Below are 16,494 nucleotides of genomic sequence, written 5' to 3' on the forward strand. Positions count from 1 at the left end.
GTAGATTCTTTCACCTACCTTACACAGGGCTTTAAACAAGAGTATGAAAATGTAAAGACAAAACTACACAGAGTAAAAAAACCCATATTGATTATAAAGACAATTGACAGTTTTGCTACAAACAAATTGTTTTGTCCTAAGATTGTGAATAATATTTGGGGATAATTATTTCCTTTTATATAAATAATTATTAATATTTTTATAAGAAAATGCTGTATGCAGCTATACAAGCAACTCTTTAAAGCAGAGTCCCCCAACATTTCCAGTTTTACAGACCAGCTGGGGTGAGATGGGGTATTTCTGTGCAAGTGGTGGGCAAACATGCCTGCTGCTCACGCAAGTGGAGAGTGTGCACTTGCCCGCTACTTGTGGGGGATGCACATGTGCGCTCACCCACTACTTCCATGGCCTGTAGTTTGGGGACCCCCTGCTTTAAAGTATGTAATGTTATGGGACTTCTGGTTTTGCACTGTAGTGCATCAGCCGAGGGATCGTGGGGCTCCACACCCTATGGCTGACTTCTGCCTGCCAGGGGACCCTAAATGGGCCTGAAGTTGTCCTGTAGAGGCAACATAGAAGGGGGAAAGTCCTGCCGATTGCGGAGAGATGGCAGTCAATCCGATCGGTTTGGGAAAAGCCCTCCAGAAACTGGTAGGAGAAGAGGCTAGCTTAACTTCCGAGTCTAGCCCAAGCTACAAGCATACAAAGTCCAAAAGTACTACTTCAAGCTGACTGTAAACAACGTGTTTGGAACTGGGCAAGAACTGTGATTTTCTCTATTCTACTTCGAAATTGATTTCCTGGGGGGGGGGGGAAGAAAAACCCCAAGAAGCAAAGAGCCTCCAAAAGTGAGAAGGAGGGGGACCTTTGCCCCACCCTGCTACAGACAAGTGGTGAATTAAACCTTTCAGGGGGAACAGAAATATATTGAAATGAAAAGAATATAAGACTTAATTTTGATAAGTTTGAAATAGGTGGAATCTGTTAAGATTTTCCTTTTATATCATGAAAATAGAAGTAAATAATTGTCTATTACTGAAAAGAACTGAAAGAACTGGTGCTGACATCTAGATGTGGATGAAAATATACAACAACAGCTGCTCTATTACAGGGACTGGCAAGGCCCAGGAAAAGATAAATTTGATTCTGGTGACCTTCAGTATCTTAATAACAGAAAACAGCTGTGACAAAAAGAAAAAAGAAAACATCTTGGGCTTTCTACAAAGTGAGAATTATAAACTCTAAAAAAAAATAATTGATCTTTCTGGATTACAAATACTAACTCAACTGTGGCTCTAAAGCTGTCTGCAGAAAAAGGAAAACCCTGATTTTTGGCTATCATGGAAAATCAGAGATCTGCAGAAAGAATATACCAAAAAAAAAAAAAAAAACCTTTCCAGAAGGAGATCTATGCTATGTTACAACTAATACAGATAACAATAATCTCAAACCACGAGGAAATTAAACATAACCTTGAAAATATAAATGAACACATATCCAATTTAACTTTACAACATAAAAATTCTCACAAAATAAAAATAGAGAGTGAGCAGAAAAAACAGACAATTGAATATGAGACAGAGGAGAGAGATTTCAAGATGGAATTTAACAATACAAGGAAATATGACTTAACCCAGATGGAAAAAAATTTTACAGGAAACTCTGGACATGGAAAAGACAAACTACATCTTAAGATTACAAAATAAGTTTGAGGACAAGAAAAAAGATTTGGCAACATGGATTTTGCCAGAAAATTATGAGAACTTGAGAGACAAAAAATAATAAAATCAAGAAAGAAAGAAAAAGATTTTCAATGAATACGAAGGGGTGAAACCTTCCTATAAAAACATCTTACCTTTTTTGCCTTTTGTATCTGCAAATACATATAAGATTATGGGAAGATTCTTTGATTCATCGAAGCATATTGAACAGGGAAGATGAGAAAAAAGACTTAAATATTTAAGTGTAACTAATTTTGAGAAAATCTTAACCAGTAAAAATGTTTTGAATATTGTGAAAAAAATAAATTTAATTGAGAATGTAAACAGGATTTATGATGAGGCAAGCAAGATGATCAATGAAAAGAAGTTTTATATTGATGTGGTTATTATTTGCAGAAACATGAGAAAAATGTTTATATTTAATTGTCATTTATTTAAATAAGATCTGTATTTAAGATTGGCAAAATACAATATTATTAGAAGAAGAATAAATCAAGTAAAGCTATAGTCCACATATATGGACTATAGAATTATAGAAATTAATTGTTATTGATTGTTTTTTAAACACCAACCCAGACAACACAATGTTTACCAAATATTAAGGCGTATGTTAAAAATTAATAAAACATATTTTAAAAAATAAAGTATGTAATGTTATAATAAGTAGACCATATTAATGTGTCTTTTTTTACAAAGAACTTTTTGTGCCTAATATAGAACAACATTGAATTGTCATATAAGATGGGGAATAATTATTTTGCTATAGAGCTGTTAATAAGTGTACTGCAGACATTAAACAGTTGGAGTTAAATACTTATTAATTGTATAATTTATATTCTTGCTTTATATACAGTTCTTCAATACATGTTCTGGAAATGAGCAGATTAATCTTGAAAATACTCCATTTACATCAACTCCAATTTGTAGCCAAAAAGTTCTTATTACAACTCCCCTACATAATAAAGATGCAACACCCAAAGATCAAAAGGAAAATGCTGGGTAAGTACATAATTTAATATGGATTAGGAATTAAATATGCTTTTTGAAATAAAGGGAAATAAAAAGGAAAGCAAATTTAAGTGGACTAAAAATTACTGCCAAAATGTAAAAGGTTAAAACAGATTCTGTATTCTGCATGAAGCTTTTTCATTCAGAACAATTTATTCGATTATCATATAAAATTGCTTATACATATTTGGGGTCTTATATAGTTTTAGGACACCTACTATTAGAAGATCACTACTAGGCACAACACCCAGGACTCCAACTCCATTTAAGAATGCTTTAGCTGCTCAAGAAAAGAAATATGGTCCTTTGAAAATTGTGGTATGTACCATTTTGATTCATATCACTTATGCAATGTGACCAACCTAATTTTATGATTAAAAAGTTGATGGTTGAGCAATGCTACATAATTTACATTTAGAAAAGTTCAAAAATGTGTTATAATATATTGTTAGTATTTATATTGTTACATTACTATATTTCTATAAATTCTGTAAATTAAAAACCTAATCTCCTTCTATATTGAATGCCCTCAATTTTATTGACCTTGATTCAGTGGATTTTGAATATAAGACAAAATCTGAATTTCAAGCTGTGACAGACTAGTCAATGCAAGCAAGGACAGTTTGAACAATGTATACCTTGAATACATTCTGTGTCTTTTATGTATTTTACATATATTAATTAATTAAATTAGTTTGCTGCTCATCTCGCTTTGAAGTGACTCTGGGCATCTTACAGTATTAAAGGTAATAAAATCATAAAAGATAAATATTTCTAAAAGCAATAAAAATAGAATTTGTAATTTGTTAAATCAACAACTGTATTTTAAAATAGTATACTCTAAAACTCTGGCCTGTAAGGGAAATATTGAATGTTGGCTATTACTACTACTATAGGTAGCTCATTTAAAAAGCTGCCTTGTTTAGTGACCAGTGATACTGCAAAGGTAACTTTAGGACTAGTTCTCACACTTATCACCATCACAGAGTCTCCGTGGTCATATGATTGAGATTCGCAACCCTTAAACATTTACAACCACTGCAGTATCACACAGGCATGTGATTGCTATTTGCGCACTCCAGAGCTAACCTAAAATAAACAGATTCAATGAAGAAGCTGACAGTAAAATCGCAAGTCGCAGTCACATAGTGTCTTGCTCAATAACTGTGGGTGATTCCCTTAACAGTTGCAGCAGAAATGGGATCATAAATCTTTGCAATCATGTAATGCATCATCTAACGATAGTGTTGCTTAGCAAATGAGTTTCCAGTCCCAATTGTAGTTAAGTGAGGATTACCTGTATTAAGGTGTTCCCTCATTTTATGTCTCCTAACTATTTAAGTAGTTTGGATTAAAAGATAATAATTGACCCAAAGTCTTCCACTGTATTCCAAGGACAAGGGGAAATGAAAGCTTTGGTTTTTTTTGGTTCCAGTACAATACTTTAGCCACTACAATGTAGCGGTTCTCCACTTATCTAAATCTTTGAAATGATACATGAATAGATTGAAACTAGACCATTTAAAATTTATTTCAGAGTTTACATATTAGTTGTGGCTCAGAATTCTGCCTACTTAATGAAGAATAGAACGTAATACTTAGAAACATAGAGTTGGAAGAGGCCATTTAGACCAGGGGTGTCAAACTCACAACGTCACGTATCGCGACTTTTTTGCCATTGCTGGCAATAGGGTAGGCACAGTTTTGCTATGATGATTTGGCCTGTGGGCTGGCAGTTTGACACCCCTGACTTAGACTATCAAATCTAGCCACCTGCTCTTGAGAATTTAATCAGAATATTAAAAGTTAAAAGTAAAATATAAAATGTGAGCTTAACATTAATGGATTTCAATAACTAAAAATGATGAGGTTGCTATTTTTTGTTATTTTAATCATTTAATTTCAGTCACAGCCTCTTGCCTTTTTGGAAGAAGATATTCGAGAGGTTTTAAAAGAGGAAATTGGAACAGATATATTCTTCAAGGAAGAGGAAGAGTCTGTCCATAAAGGATGCAAATTAGAGGTAAATTATACTGCATGCAGCCCTAGAATTTCAGGGACAATGGAAATAATTTTAATTGCTTCTTTTTCTGTAAAATATTGATCATAGAACACTTCTGTAAAGAAAGTCAGGAAATCATTGGTCTTGGATCCTTGGGAAAAAGAAGAACTTGGTGATCCTTTTTTTGCAGATGATGTTTCAGATATGCAGGTCAGTTCCATAATATCAGAAATTCAAATATTTCATACTAATAGAAACAGATTAGAATATACTATAGCAGGCATGTCAAACTCTACGATATATGTGATGTCGTGCAACGTATCAAGACTTTTTCCCATTGCCGGCAATGTGGGCGCGGTTTTGGCGTGATGCATCTGGCCTGTGGGCCGGCAGTTTGACATGCCTGTACTATAGCATCAAGAACTTTAACCAGCATTTTTCTTGTTAACTATCACTGCAAGAAAACATGATTTTAGTATCTAAAAGAACTGATACTAAGAACTATAATGATCAGTAATTGTAAGAATAAGCAGTGGGCTAACTTTTATGATTTCTGCAAGTGTAATGTAGCTTTGTTTGGCCAGGTGTGATTAGACAGACAAGGAATTTGTCTCTAGTACAGAAGATTTCAGTTTCTGTTTCATGTTAATGATGCCAGAATAGTTTCGCTGAGAATTTTAAATGTTTTAAGTTTGAATTCTTGGAGTTTCATGAAAGCCTCTTGACTAATGAAAACCTATTTTTTATGTTTTGTGCTAGTTTTTAAAGAATGATAAATACTTGTAAAGCTTTGCCTCAGAATTTCAATATGTAAACCTGCAGGATGGTATTCTTAAGCTACTTTAACTATATAAACATATAATTCTCCAAGCAAGAGACAGGTTGTTTTATTAAACTTTTTTTTTTGCAATATAGTCAGAGAATATCTATACTACATCACTTCTAATGATACCGTTATTGGAAATACATGACAATAGGGACAACTCAACTCCAGAGAAACAAGATTCCAATTTAACAAAACTGAACGTAGCATGGAAAAAAAAGCTGAATACATACACTTCAAAAAATTTTAAAGCAGAAAAACCTCTTCAGGTCTGTATTTAAGAAATCTTAATATTTAACTCTATTTACTTTGTCTTTGAAAGGTAACTTTATAAATTATAATATTTCTATTATTTATTAATATATAAAGAATCAAGGCTTCTGGTATTGGACTATCTTATGTTTGCAAAATGCTTGCTCCTTCAGATTCAGGATTCAAAATTAAGAGAAATATGCTGTAAGTTAAACATTGCTGTTGCAGTAAAATCTCCTTACCACATCCGTAGAACACTGTTGCTAAGTGTTCATTTGGTTGCATAATTCATTTAATGCATTCCATAGTTTTGTATGCACACAATACTTCCTTTCCATCCGCACTGTCTTCTAATTTCTGAGTAAATTAGATAATGAAGATGGAATAAATTGTGGAAGATATAACACAGACCTTCTCAATGGTCTCTTGCAATGCCTGAACATACATGCCCATGTAGCTTCATTGGGAGGGGTTAACTGGTTCTAAGCATGAGTATTACACCTTCAGTAACCTGGTATTCAAAGTGCTTTACATGATTTTATACATGTTTATTTAGGCTAGTCAGGAAACCAATACTATTTTCCTGTATTCTAGTTCATAGCATGGGATTAAGGATGGCAATCTTAATCATTAAGTGAAATCAAGAAATGTTGAATTGTTTTTGCTTTTTTATTTTAATGTTTGGTTATTTTAACCCTTGGCTTTAAAATATTTAATTGATTTGATTCTGAATATAATTATTAACTGGACTATGTACAACAGGCAAATTGTGAATGGGAAGCTGTTGTTTATGGGAAGACAGAAGATCAACTTATTATGACTGAGCAAGCAAGAAGGTACCTGAGCACCTATTCAGCTTCTGGCAGCACTTCAAGGGCTCTCATCTTGTGATTGTCTTAAGAACATGTCAAATATGCCTTTCCCCTCCTTTTTATTACAGACTTGTTTGCAGTACTTATTTGAAGCTGCCTTCTAAGGGGATTGTAATACCCCTTTTTTGAAGAATACAAAGGATACAAATATCCCCATCCTTTTTTTAAAGCAATTTTTAAACGGTCTTTTGAAAGACCACTAAATTAAATTGTAAAAGAAATGACTGCATATTTTTTCTATCAGTCAGTTTTCTAAATTATTCTTTAATATATACATCTAATGTTCTTCTAAAGAAACTTTTAGACTTAGAGGTGTTTGGTAATCTATGAAAGAAAAATGTACATTAGTCTTTGAGAATGCTTTTGCTAAAGTCATTTGCTAATGTAGCAATTTTGAATATGAAGAAGGGATAAAGGAAGAATAGACAGTTGCACTACTTGTACAAGGTATGCTGCACAGAATTAACTACAGTGTTATATGTATTTATTTCAGAATGGTACTTCTAGTAGGAGAAGACAAACAGATGAATTTAATTTTTATTAGGATAAAGCGTCAGTATTCATTAATCTCAAACTGAGACCTTTGTTGAATGTATTGTACAGCATGTGGGAGCAGAATAGCTTTTGTAAATTGTGAGACAGTTTGTGTACCATTTAGTTTCATTTTAAAGCTTGAGGCTGCAATTTCATCTAGTGCCCACATATTTCCTGCTGTTTTGCAAAGCAACATAAACTTGCTTTTGGCTGAAATAGAGAAAGTAGTAATAGTAATTCACCACTCTCTGTTCAGAAATTATATAGATGTGCATTTTGCCTCTCCTTCTTTCTTTAATGTAGCCTCAGCTAAGTAATACATCAGTTCAGTTCTGTCTAGTTCATTTGGAGATGAATTGTATTCTCCTTTTGCCTTCCTGTCATCCATATACCATTACACTTTGCTTTTTACTGCCAGTCTTTACTAGGTTGCTTGATACACAAATCTGAGGCTGCCTCCTATATTCTTTGACTTTGGGATTCCATTCATTTCAATGGATCTTTGCAAAATATTCCAAAGGCAGTAAGAAAAAAAAAAATGGTTTTGGAAGATCAGGACAAGTGAAATGGATTAACCTTGGCTGAATGTCACTATGAAAGGGAAAAAAGTTTTCTTTATGCCATTAAGATGGGAAGTGAAGGATTGCTTTTTTTAATGGCTTATTCTCAGTTTATGCTTTCTGTCAGCGTCAGAGAAAGTGTTGCTATTCCATAAATATTGAGGCAAATATTAGGGAATATAGGAACCAGCTGCTGGTGGCTCTTGTTTCTGCAAATACCATTAGACAGTAGGAAAGAATAAAAGCCAGCATGATAAGAATTTTGAAAAGTTGGTAGATTGTTCATGGCAGAAGTTAATAATCTGAAAACTTGGGGAGGAGCTTCAAGTCAGCTGGTCCTTCATAGTATGCTCTATTTTTCTCCTTGTTTCCACAAATGGATAGCAGTTCACATAAAGATAATGGAACAAGTTGTGATACATGAATTAGCTGATGGAACAATGATATTTTAAAACGTGTCCAGAACAGATCTCAAAGAGAACTTCTTCTGGACTTGGGCTTTCTTTCAGAGTAGCATAGACTTCATTGTGAAAATGAAAAAAGAAAGAGAGGATGAGCACTTTCACTAAACTATCATAATGGAGGAATATATCTGCAACAGAATGCTTGAATTGATAGGGCTGCTCTGCAAATATCAGCACCTGAAATGGTATGTGGACACAAATAATAACTAATTTTCAGCCTCTTTGTATATGTGTGTATGTACAAACACACACAGTGTCTTCAGAGCTTGTAATAAAATAGCTCCAGTTGACATGAGACTTGGTGCATTGGAATACAGCAATATTACAATCTGTGAAGTACATTAATTTGCATTTCATCTATTTAAAGATTGCACTATTCCCTTTTCAATCATGTAGTTTACACAGTCATTTTAAAATCCGCCTGACTTTAATTTCAGGTACTCCATTAAATTGAACGTTAAAGGGACAAATCTTTATGACGAGACAGAATGTGATAAGACACAATTTGGCTTCTTGTGGCTTTAAGGAAGGCATGAATCCCAATGCATTTAATTACAAATGTGAGAACAAAAAAACTGGTTCCTTTTCTTGACACAAGCAGCCATGGGCCCTGGTACGTTTGGGTCTGTTTTGGTATGGGAGAATTTAACTTTACTGACCCATAGGTGGATAACTGCTGCAGCTGTCTCTGTGATCATGCTTGATGAATTGCTGCCATAGTTGTGGCACATGCTATTGATCTATTTCTATGTAACTTAGCTCATTTCAATGCTTTCCCATACATAGGCATATACAAAGCTAAAGGGGATAGTGGTGGCCATGACTGCTTGTTTTGAAATTTGAAATTGCCTCTAAAATAATTTATAGCTGCTCTTGGGAGCTCTAATAAGATAGTTACAAAACTGCTTAAAAAGCAAAATAGTATTTTTTTTAATTTAAGAGTTGTTTGTGATTTTAATCTTCACAGGTTATGGGAGTTGCTTCAATTTACTTGTTTTAGACACTTGCACTTATTTTTGTCCTATTTGAAGGAATGTCTTGGTTTTGTTCTTCCTATAGCTATTTTTTTTAGCATTTTAGAACATAATGGTGTGCTGTCAACCTAAATACTGACAGATAAATAGAATTCTATACTGTAGAATTGTATACTGTATACTATAGTTTTTAGCTATTTATATATCTGACACTCTTCCTCTCCACTCCTGGGTGTGCTGCTATAGCTAGTAGCAGAATCTGCTTGCTGCTATGAGAGACGGAAAGAGCGAGCATCATATGCACTGTATGTAAAATGACAAATAGAATGATGGCATGTTTTCAAGTTATATTGATATCGCTTGTTGCTGTGCAGAGAGAAACACAATTATTAGAAAGAAACTAGATACCACATACCACCAAGAACTCTAAAAAGGAATTTTCCCCTTATTTTAATATTGTATGTGGTATGTGAAACAATCTATACTTTAAAAAAATAGCTGGAGACCCTTATACAATAGTATTTATTTATTCTAAATCAATATTTATATATAGAATATTCATTTTGCTGTCTTTCATAGGCCAGTTTTTAAAAAATGTTAACATTTTTCAGAATAATTTGGTAGAAAATGGAATTCTTCATCAACATGTGAGAAAGCAGTTTGGAATACTTTTTGGTATTGTGTTTTGTTCTCTCTTTAAGTGAGATTTTTAGAATACTCCCTCTCTAAAGTACAAAAGAGCTCAGTGAATATGATTCACATAATGAGACTTACCCAGATGACTATGTAACAAGATGCCCAACATGCCTTTTACGTTTTCTCCTTATAAAACATATTAGTCTAACCCTAAGTAAGCTGTTTCAGCTTTGATGAGAATTCATAAATAGTTTGCACATGTATGAATCCTTTTACTGCTGGGTATATGTAGTTCCTTAGTTGTACTTAAATGGGTTGTCTCAATTGCAATCAATATGCCAAGATCCATAGGGTGTGTGTGTATTTGTGTTGCCCTAAGCGTGCTTTTTGGATTTTTTTTTTCCTCTCAGACTTCCTGAATTATTCTGGAAGTACTTTGTAGAATTCTCTGGTGGGTTCTTTTTTTGGGGGCGGGGAGTGGATGTTAGGAGAAAAGTGTGGTGGGATGAGGAAGGGAGTGAAGATGATATAAGTCTTGTAGTACACACACTAACACTACCTTGCAGTTTCTTGGATTCTATTCCATGTTATTTTTATCTAAACTATATACTGCTTCGCACAAGGTATGTACATTTACAAGTAGGGTTTCTTTAATGGTACCAAAGTCACCAGTGTCAAGACTTAACATAGGTCTCTGGTTAGTAGCACAAAATGGAATTGGTATTGGTTGACAATTTAATTTAATTGTTCTTTTGTTGCTTTTAGCACAATACCTCCCCCTTTCCTGTTTTAAGCCATTGATGTATTAGATATTTTTGTACTTTTTTCAGTTGTAGATGCGTTTGCATTTTTTATGTTCAAGTGGAATATATCTGCAAGAGCCAAGCATGCATGTTAGAGAGTAACAGCATTTATTAATAGGTACGTTTTAAAGTTTTAGCTTTAATTATAAGATTAAAATATTGATGAAGTGCTGTTTGTGGATATTGTTTGGGGATTGTTATTGTTAATTTACTACAAATTTGGTTTCACCAAACAGATTTTGCATAAAATGCGGTCCCACATTAACACCATAAATAAAATATTTATGTACATTCTTAATGGATATTTATTTTATTTAAAGGAAGTGTGTGAATTTGTATGTACTGTTTCTTTTTCACATAATCAATGATTTGCCTTTTCTAGATTATTACCATTACTATAATCCTCTACTAAGTTACTGTCTTTGGAACAACCAAATATTGGAATTATTGGAAACACAATTTTGCCTTGCTACTTTGATGAGAACAGGAGATGGGAAACTAATCTGACAGACAACAACACTTGGGGATGACATCAACTGACAATGTTGGGGAAAGAACTGAAAGATAAAGGGAAATTAGAATTAGAATTACAGTATTATTGAGAGTGGGAGTGGGATTAGCAGATGGGGATATATAATGAAGAAACTATATGTGATTGGAGGGAATGTGCTACCTGAAAATGAAAATCAGAACATAGGGTCTACATTTCAGCAGACATTTTAAATGGATAGGAAATGAAGGGTGGGTAGGTGGAAGAGATTGTATAAGCGATATAATTCAGCAAATTAGAAGCAAAAATATCTAGAAGTGACAAAGTTTTGTAGTAGCTGTGATAAAGTTTTTATTATTTCCCACAAAAATGCCTCCTCACCCCCACCATGGAGTAAGATGGTTATACAAATTCCTGTAAGTTAATAATTGGGAGGTGATTGTTCTAGATAAAAGTAAAAGATTGCCTTCCTACATGATACCATTGCTTTCCTCTGAGGAGCTCAATATGGGATTCAAGTTGGTCTGATGGAGAATAATCAGTGTGCATTGTTCATAAATGGAGATCAGAATTCTAATTACAACTGCGCCACACTGTCTTTTAACTATATTTTACATGCAGGGACATACATACATTTTGAAAATGTTTGTAGCAAGCTATATGGATAGAAGACAGAATATTTCATTGAATCTTTAGGCCCTTATACATATTGATAACCATCTCACAGGACTATTTGGAATGATAACCATTATGCTGAAGTTAACCCAGATTAACTCAAAATTTCCAGTCCCCCAGTGTCTCATCTATGTCTGATTCATAACAGAAAACCTGTCTACAATTGAGTAGGCTTTACTTATAAATAACAGTCAACAGACATTTCTAAGTGAATCAGTGCATTCAGTTGTGGGAGAGTAGAACTCCACAAAGCTTGCCACAACAGAATAGATTGACTCAACATCTTTGAGGAGTCCTCTTTGGCAAATGGCCAGGCATCTTTTGTTCTAGACACCAGATGGCATGTCATTATAAGTGCAACAAGCAGGTCATCTGGCACGCTCTCTGGGATTATTGCTACTGCATAATTGTTGGCCTGAAAAAAAAAATCTTTTGTATTTTTAGGGGGGGGGGAATCGCTTATGCAGGGATTGAGTTTCACCAGATGCCATTTCACCAGAAGCCTTGAAAAGCTTCTGAGTATTTGCATTATACAAAGTTGAACCAAAAAAAAGAATTGGAAAGATCTTGATAGCTTTGCTGCTTTCCAAATAATTATTTTTAGAAAACATTTTCCCTTATAAATTTTCATACTAATCTAGAAAGAATGATTTTTGCATACTAGGAAGGGTTTTAGATCAGCCTTCCTGAACCTCACACTCCTAATTTGGTCTGCAATTTCCAGAGGTCTCAACCAATGTGTTGAAGAAAACAGTATAGGTGGTCCTCAACTTAGGACCACACTTGAACCCAAAATTTTGTTGCTAAGCAAGAAAGTTGTTAAATGAGCTTTGACCCATTTTACGATCTTTCTTGACACAGTTAAGTAAATTACTGCAGTTAGTAATATGATTGTTAGTGAATCAGCTTCGCTTAAAGGTTATCACTTGATCCTGGGATACTGCAAATGTCATAAATATGAACCAGTAGCCAAGTGTCCAGAATTTGATCATGTGGCTAATCAACAGTTGTCAAGTATGAAAAACAGTCATAAGTCAATTTTACCAGTGCCATTGTAACTTCAAACTGTGACTAAACGAATGACTGCATTTGCCTGTTGTTTGTTTGCTTTAGTTAATAGCAACTATGTCATGTGCACAAATTAAAAACAAAATGTTACATGAATAAGTAAAATACAATATGGGGAGAGGGAAACAAACATACCACAAATATATGAGCCCTCCTGTTCATTCAGAATGTGGAGAAAAAGCCAGGTTTTCAAGGCTTATTGAAAAGATAACAGAGTTGGAGATGTTTGAACCTTGGGGGTGAGAATGGGAGAAGAGATAGATAGGATGACAAAAGCATGGAGTATAACCTAAATCTTTTAAGAATGAGTTCATGAAAACTATAGCTCAGAATGATCTGCAGCTTGCAATGAATGCCCAGAATAACAAATGGTGTTATTTGAATTTGTGCAGAACAAGAGGAAAGCCAAACAATTGGTAAATGTAATGGTTGGTGAAGATGATGAGATGGCGATGAACAATAGGCTGGACTGCTTACAATAAGTCCTATTTTGCATTTCTCTTTGCCAAAGGTAAAAAATATGGTCCCAACTTGTTGAAGTCATACTGGGCTGAGGGTGGGGTGCAGAAGAGAAATGCAGGTCAAAATTAATTGGTGAGAGAACACCTAGCTTTTTTGAAAGAAAGGGGGTGGAAACTGGGTAGAAATTTCCAGAACTATTAGGTCTAGTGATAGCTTATTGAGGAGAGGGGCACCACCACCAATGCAGACAGAACCATCATCCAAACATGAATTCATTATTTCATGGATGTATCCAGATGTCATATTTTGGCAGGCCTTATATAGACAGAAGGGACATGGATGAACAGGACAGATAGCCAATTAACAGTCCCAAGTAGCCATTCATTTCCTCAGGTATTACAAAAAGAAACAGGTAACAAAATAAGATCATGCTTTACTCAACTAGATTTGTCAAATCAGAGTCCACATTCAAATGGATGTAAGTGACTAGTTGTCAGATTCCTGCAAGTATTATAGTGGCCCTGAAGATATTCTTGTGAGCTATTTTCCCCACAGCAATTAATGGGTCACCTCAAAAAGGGTCAGCAAATGCAATAACTGGAAAAATAGATATGTTAAATCTTCCAATAACATTTACAGATCTAATGAACAATATCTGCTGAGCTGAATAACTTAAGAGCATTGAGATGCAAAAATTCTACTTAGTTAATGGTAAGAAAGTATATTTATACCAAAAAAGAAGAGTTTAGTATGATAGTTAGGGATAATATTTTCCCTAACTAGAAAATAAAAAAAAACTTAAATTGAACAAACATACATAGCACATAACTGTGCATCCTCATAAATACAATGCTGCACTATTTATAGAGTATTCAGACCCTACATTGAAAATTCACTGCACAATATAGCCTTAACAGCTCAGTGCAGAGAATAGTTTTTAAGTCATCTCTTTTGTCATAACAAGAATGAAAGAGGATACCACCTGGGTTGGACTTTTAAAGGAAGAACTTGTGACAAGCAGCCTTGGACTTCAGAGAATTCTTTCTCTTTGCTACAAAGCATTCAAATCTGCAGTATTCTGAGTTTTTCTAGTGTTTCCTCCAATTTTTATTTAAATTGAGAAGATTTCACTTTTTAAAAGAGGCACATAATGCAAATATACTTAATAAAGTTATATTTAATGCAAATATGATACATGTGTTACATTTTCATCAAATTAGAATAGAATAGAATAGAATCAAGTAATAGGTCATAGATCATAATCATAATTACAATCATTAATCATAAGTTACAAACAATTGAAAAATCATAACAAACCAATAGGAGAAGATAATAGGAAAGACGAGAAATGAGACTTCTGTGGGAATTAAGTGTTCAGCAAAGTGATAGTATAAAATACTGTATAAAATACTGTAGTGCAGAGTATATTGGGAATGTCCAGCATTTATTTGCCTTTTTGGAGAAGCAACTTTATAATAAAGGATTACTTACATTTTTTTTATAATCAGGATTCATGCCAATTGCATTGTCATACTAATGGATTATCTTTGTCAAGACTTACACAGATGGAGGTAGTGTTTTCCCCTTAAACCTTTTGGATCTTTTAATGTCATGTGACATCATCAATTTGGTTATCCTTATTAATCACATGCAAGAATTGGGGACTGGGGCACTATGTTGCAGTAGTTCCATTCCTTTCCTACTGAACAATTGGAGTTGTAAAGGAGGATAGATCTACCAGGTGACCACTCAATTCTCTTATTTAGCATCCATATGAAACTGCTCTGAAGAGTCAACTATTGGTTCAGATGTAGTCCTATCTCTTAATAGTAAATCATGGCCTTATCACTACACTCCGCTCTGTGCTGGTTTTGACCTATGGAGCGCTAAATGGCTTAATACAAGGTATTTTCCAGACTCTTGTCTCCAATCAGAACTGATCCATCCTCATGGAAATTGAGAAAAAGATTCTTAGTTATCATGTACTTCCATGCTGTCAAGGGAGTTGAAGCCAGGAGATAATACTTCCTCAGCAATGACTTGAGCATTGTGGAATAGTTTCTTTTGTGACAGCAGACTGCCCCCTTCCCCCTGCAGACAAAGAATGAGCTGTTGAAGAGGGCTTTTGATTTTTTTCAGCTTTTGCTATTGTTACTTAAGAATGTTCCTGTTCCTGATACAAATCGATGAATGCTGTTTATGGCTATTGTGGATGTTTTATTATTTTACATCTGCATTATTGCTTTTATTTTTTAATAAAAACATTAATAAATAAATATTTCAGTTATTAAAATTTGTGATCCCTTTAATTACTAATATCATGGTTATTTTAGCTGTCAGTGATAGATGATAGATATAAAACTTTAGGAAGCTTTTCCTTTGATATTCTGTGAATGCACATTGAAAGGATTTTGGAGTTTTAAGTCAGAAGTACTGACATTATAGAAGTATAACTTAAGTGCCCTAGAAATGGGAGATCAACGTTCTGTGAATTAGCCTAGCCAAAGATTAGAGGTCTTACTTTTAATACCTGAATAGTTGTGGCTTAAAAAAAAAAAAAAAAACCAAATATAACATTTGGACTACTTGACTTTCCTTTGAGCAACCTGAAGCTCTCCTATGGCACCAAATGCTATGGCACCAAACTGGAATGAAAAAAAAGTTATTATTCTAGATCCTATTGAAATATTTAAATATTCAGGGAGCAGTCAATACAATCAGCACAAAGTTCAATTAGTTTTTGATTTATGATGCCACATGTTCTTTTTTTCATGAATGATGTCATTAACATCAGACTCAGCTGGCTTGTTCATCTGTCTCCATCCAGTCCTTGAACACAAACACTCTAAACAGATGGGGAATTTTGGGGCCACATATGGAATTGTTAATCCTTCATTGTTCTTGTGTCAAACAATCAAAATAAATCTATTACCCAAAACTAAAAAAGATGATTTTCTAGTCATCAGTGAGCAGAGGAGGGAAGATGATAGTTGTTTTTGAGTGCTGAAAAGTAAATCAAAATAATAAAGATCTACTTTGAAGCACATACAAGAATGGAAAACTACAATGGATTTCATCTGTTTTCCCCAATTGCCATTCTCAAATATTCAGTAAAGAAAATGCTTCATGTAAGGCCTCCACATTCCCTGA

The 16,494-nt window shown here is 34.1% G+C and overlaps 1 protein-coding gene across 6 annotated transcripts in view; it reads left to right on the forward strand.

Annotated features, from left to right (window-relative positions):
* The window catches only part of MYBL1 (MYB proto-oncogene like 1), a 33,107-nt gene that overhangs the window by 13,234 nt on the left and 3,379 nt on the right, over window positions 1-16,494 (forward strand). For 3 of the 6 annotated variants that reach the window (XM_039335338.1, XM_039335325.1, XM_039335347.1), the window contains exons 11-17: window positions 2,575-2,720; window positions 2,933-3,047; window positions 4,636-4,752; window positions 4,840-4,941; window positions 5,647-5,823; window positions 6,569-6,642; window positions 10,677-10,910. In XM_039335338.1, the coding sequence (XP_039191272.1) occupies window positions 2,575-2,720; window positions 2,933-3,047; window positions 4,636-4,752; window positions 4,840-4,941; window positions 5,647-5,823; window positions 6,569-6,642; window positions 10,677-10,764 (819 nt within the window). In that variant the 3' untranslated portion in view covers window positions 10,765-10,910. Of the gene's footprint in view, window positions 1-2,574; window positions 2,721-2,932; window positions 3,048-4,635; window positions 4,753-4,839; window positions 4,942-5,646; window positions 5,824-6,568; window positions 10,911-13,274; window positions 13,394-16,494 lie in introns of those variants that run through there. The other 3 variants (XR_005555753.1, XM_039335360.1, XM_039335356.1) reach the window with 3 other exon arrangements.

Source organism: Crotalus tigris, unplaced genomic scaffold (assembly GCF_016545835.1).
Source record: "Crotalus tigris isolate CLP2741 ecotype Arizona unplaced genomic scaffold, ASM1654583v1 scf7180000017546.9332058, whole genome shotgun sequence".
Lineage (NCBI taxonomy): Eukaryota > Metazoa > Chordata > Lepidosauria > Squamata > Viperidae > Crotalus > Crotalus tigris.